The 3,754-nt window shown below is 40.5% G+C and overlaps 1 protein-coding gene across 1 annotated transcript in view; it reads right to left on the bottom strand.

Annotated features, from left to right (window-relative positions):
- Positions 1-597: 597 nt before the first annotated feature.
- OAT (ornithine aminotransferase) overlaps positions 598-3,754 on the bottom strand; it is a 7,722-nt gene continuing 4,565 nt past the window's right edge. Inside the window, exons 7-9 of the mRNA XM_005424507.2 lie at positions 3,327-3,440; positions 2,407-2,551; positions 598-1,491 (exon numbers count right to left, since the gene is read on the bottom strand). Coding sequence (XP_005424564.1) covers positions 1,331-1,491; positions 2,407-2,551; positions 3,327-3,440 — 420 coding nt within the window. The 3' untranslated portion in view covers positions 598-1,330. The remainder of the gene's footprint in view (positions 1,492-2,406; positions 2,552-3,326; positions 3,441-3,754) is intronic.

The following is a 3,754-nucleotide window of genomic DNA, read 5'->3' on the forward strand; positions in this document are numbered from 1 at the left end:
TGTGGCCTGAGGGGCACAATGGCAGCATGACACACAGGTGGCAGGAATATTGCTGAGAGTGAGGACAGGGAAGCACCAGAACACAGACTGGAACCTTCTGCCCTACAGCCCCTTCTGGCAATTAGGCAAACAGTGGCAGAGCTGGGGCAGGAACAGACCTGAGCATGTCCTTCATCCTTGCCAGCCTTGTAACTCTAAAAAAAGTCAACTTTTGTGCTGCCAAGGGTTTTGGAAGTTTACCTGTTGGGGCTCTGAAAGGTCTCCAGCAAGTGCTGTTTACCCCATGGTTTCTCTCAGGTATTTCAGTTCAGTGTTACTTCACCCACAGCTGACACATCACCCAAGGCAAGGAAGGGAAAATGTTCAGTCACCCCATTGGGTCGCTGCCATGAACTAAGGTGCCTTCCAACTCCCAAAGGATTATTTTATGAGCATGTAACTGTATTTAACCCCTATGCTCAGCAAAGGGAACATTTTACACTATGTGATTGATTGATTGATTGATTGGGGCTTAGGTCAGCTAAAACCAGCTAAGAAAAATTTAAAACTCCAAACTTCTATGAGGTTTGCTCCTTCTGAAGACTCAGAGTATTTTCATTGCACGTCAACATATTTTTTTTAATGCAAAATGTGTTTTAATATAAACATCCAGATGATAGAAAGTTTTGTAACAGTAAAAACAGATCTAAATGTTCAGATTTATTTTACAAGATTGCAAAGCCAAACACTGAGGCCAGGCTTGAAAACAGCATCTCTTGTCATACAATCAAAATATTGTACACACAGAACACAGCTCGATGCTTCTCAAGTCCACCAGCATAACACCCAGTTTGTCAAACCTTCAGCATTAGAAATTTTTTTCAAGCTGCACATGAAAAACAGAAATTCACCCACAATGATAAGTGCTTCCATCCTACAGACATCTTGCTGAGAGGCAAAAATTGCCAAATGCCATGTTTTGGAGAGTGATATGAGAGTGCACAGCAACCTAAAATATATATATATATATATATAAATCACACTTTAAACTCTGGGCAAGACTTAAAACAATTAAGCAGATTTCTATAGGTATCTCCCTCAAATATTCCAACTTAGTTATTCAGTATGTACAGAACTTTATTTCCAAGTATTTAAAGACTGGAAAGTCTTTAAAATCATTCTGTATTTTCTACAGAGCTATTATAATTTAAAGATACAGCTATGTTTTAAAAGTCAAGTCCTCTTAGATAAAAGGAATGAGAGATGCTTGCTTCAAGAGCAGGCCTTCATCACGCACATTTGAACACACCCCATTGGACCAGTCAGCAGCCAGGCTGTAAGAGCCATGTTTTCAGAAGGACAGGATGGTCTTGTGGATGATTTCGATGGACTCTCTGATCTCATCCTCCTTGATGACGAGGGGCGGGGCCAGGCGGATGATGTCGCCGTGCGTGGGCTTGGCCAGGAGCCCGTTGTCGCGGAGCCGCAGACACACCTTCCAGGCATCGTAGTCTGCAACGGGAGGGAGAGAGGGAGGGAGGGAGAACATCAGCAGGACATTGAGGATGTTCCCAGCACAGCAGAGGAGGTGTCACACCTGCAGCACCTGGTGCTGTGTGCCAGCTGGCAGAGGGGTGATGTTGGGTGCTCACAAAGGAGAGGTCACTCTCTGGAATCTGCACAGAGTGACACTGCTCCAGAGATGTCCTTTGCCTCAGCACACAGAGTTCTGCTCCTTCACAGCTCAGTGCTTGTCTGGCACTCAGTTAGATTTTTAAAATAAATTTTAAAAGGGGAAGCATGTGAGGAGGAGGTAAGGGAACATGTGGACAGGATTTCAGATAAGGTTATGTTTATGTAATCTGGGTTTCAGCACATCATTGTGGAAAATGACACCACCTTCCTGCAGCACTTTATTCCTTGATCAAGCACCTTGATATTCAGATTTCTGATATAATTCAATATTAGTCTGATATAATTTCTCCCTAGAAACTTGCTCTCCATCATTAACTTTTTTCTTCTTTGTACCCTCCTGTATTCATTGTACTCTTCAAACTCTTCTGAAAACAACTAATCCCAGCCCATGCTCCCATAATCTGGCAGGAACTGGTGTTCCAGCTGTAGACAGTTTTTTCCCAAAGAGAAGAGATAAAGGTATTTGTTGGGAGGCAGATTCACCATCAGGTTTAAACATTATCAAATCATAAAAGAGTTCAAATAATTTAAAAACAACCATTCAGCCTTTCTTGATTAAAAACCCCTATTTTTAACAGCACACAGTAACTTAAATTAATTTTCAGTGGTACTACAGTACTATAGCCATGTTCTGAACACAAACATCATGTCTCCATGCCATCCCCTACCTACAATTTAAGTTGAAAAATACTTCTCCATGCTGTGTTTGTGCAGTTGGTTTTATTTCCTCACCTTTGGTTTCCCGAATTACGATTGCATTCAAGAGCCCTTTTCCTCTTACAGCAGTCACAATATTAGATGGAGTCTTCATGAGCTCACTTCTTAGCAGATTGCCCATTATTTCTGCATTTTTTGCCAGATTTTCTTCTTCAATTACCTAAAGAGAAGTCAGATCTACAATCAGCTGAAGGGCACTGCATTTGTTTTGTTTACCATGGGGCAGGATAGGTAATGACGCTGAACCTGCTGATTCACAAAAGCTGTTGCAGCCACAGTGTCCCTGCACAGGCTGCAAGTCCCAGCAGGATTATATTAAGCCTTTTCTCATTCATGTGTACAAGAAACAATAATGTCTTTGAAATTTTATTTTAAATAAAGTGCTCTTTGTTTGCTGTTATTTGCAAGTAAACAGCAAACCTCTGAAGGCTCTGAATCTCTCCAAGTCTGAGTACTGGGTAGTGATGAGGTTTTCTGTGTGACCTGCATCAATGTAGTCAATTAAGCAACCACAAAATAATTGAGTTGTACCTTCTGGACAGGACATTGTAGTTTCCATTTGAGATCCATACCTGTTCTCAAGCTCACAGAGCAGCAGCTTCTGCTGATATAGTAAAATAAGCCAATTTCAAAATGCCTTCTGAAATTAATGAAGGTATTTGGCCAAATTTACATAATTGCCTTGAAACTTCCTCTAGATGAACTTTATTTTGACATTTAAGACCTTAAGATCATAAGAACACAGGAAGCAGGCCACATTTCCAGTAAAAAAATTAAAATTTGTTTTATGATCTACAGATACCCTCTACCAATTTTCCATACTTATTTAAAGCTAGATTTCTACTGATAGCATGAAAAATAATACCATTTATTTAAGCAAAGATCATGAGACCCTTTTTAATTTGGATTCCAGATCTCTATCCCCCCACACAAACCTCCAGTGCTGCCATTGCCACACGGCAAGCTAATGGATTTCCTCCATACGTGGATCCGTGTTCACCAGGTTTAATGGTCAGCATAACTTCATCATCACACAGCACTGCTGAGACCTAAAATGAGAAGGACAGCAAACTCACATACTTACAACAGGAAACTTTAATATATCTAAAGCAAACCTTCCCTCAAAACTCAGGAAGTTTTCAGCCTATGGTGATAAATTACATTTACATTCCCAGCAGAACAGCAGATCTGACAATCCCATAATTAATCCCTTAAATACACTTAGCTATAGTGGTAACACAACTTTCAATCCCAGTGAGGGGAATTTCTCCAAACTGAATATTATTTCAAGAGTTTAAGCTTCAATACTTGGTTTAACAACTCAGAAATCCTGTCAGTTGGCCAAAATAGTTCAAGGCATTGT

The sequence above is a fragment of the Geospiza fortis genome, unplaced genomic scaffold, assembly GCF_000277835.1.
Source record: "Geospiza fortis unplaced genomic scaffold, GeoFor_1.0 scaffold452, whole genome shotgun sequence".
In the NCBI taxonomy this organism is placed as follows: Eukaryota; Metazoa; Chordata; class Aves; order Passeriformes; family Thraupidae; genus Geospiza; species Geospiza fortis.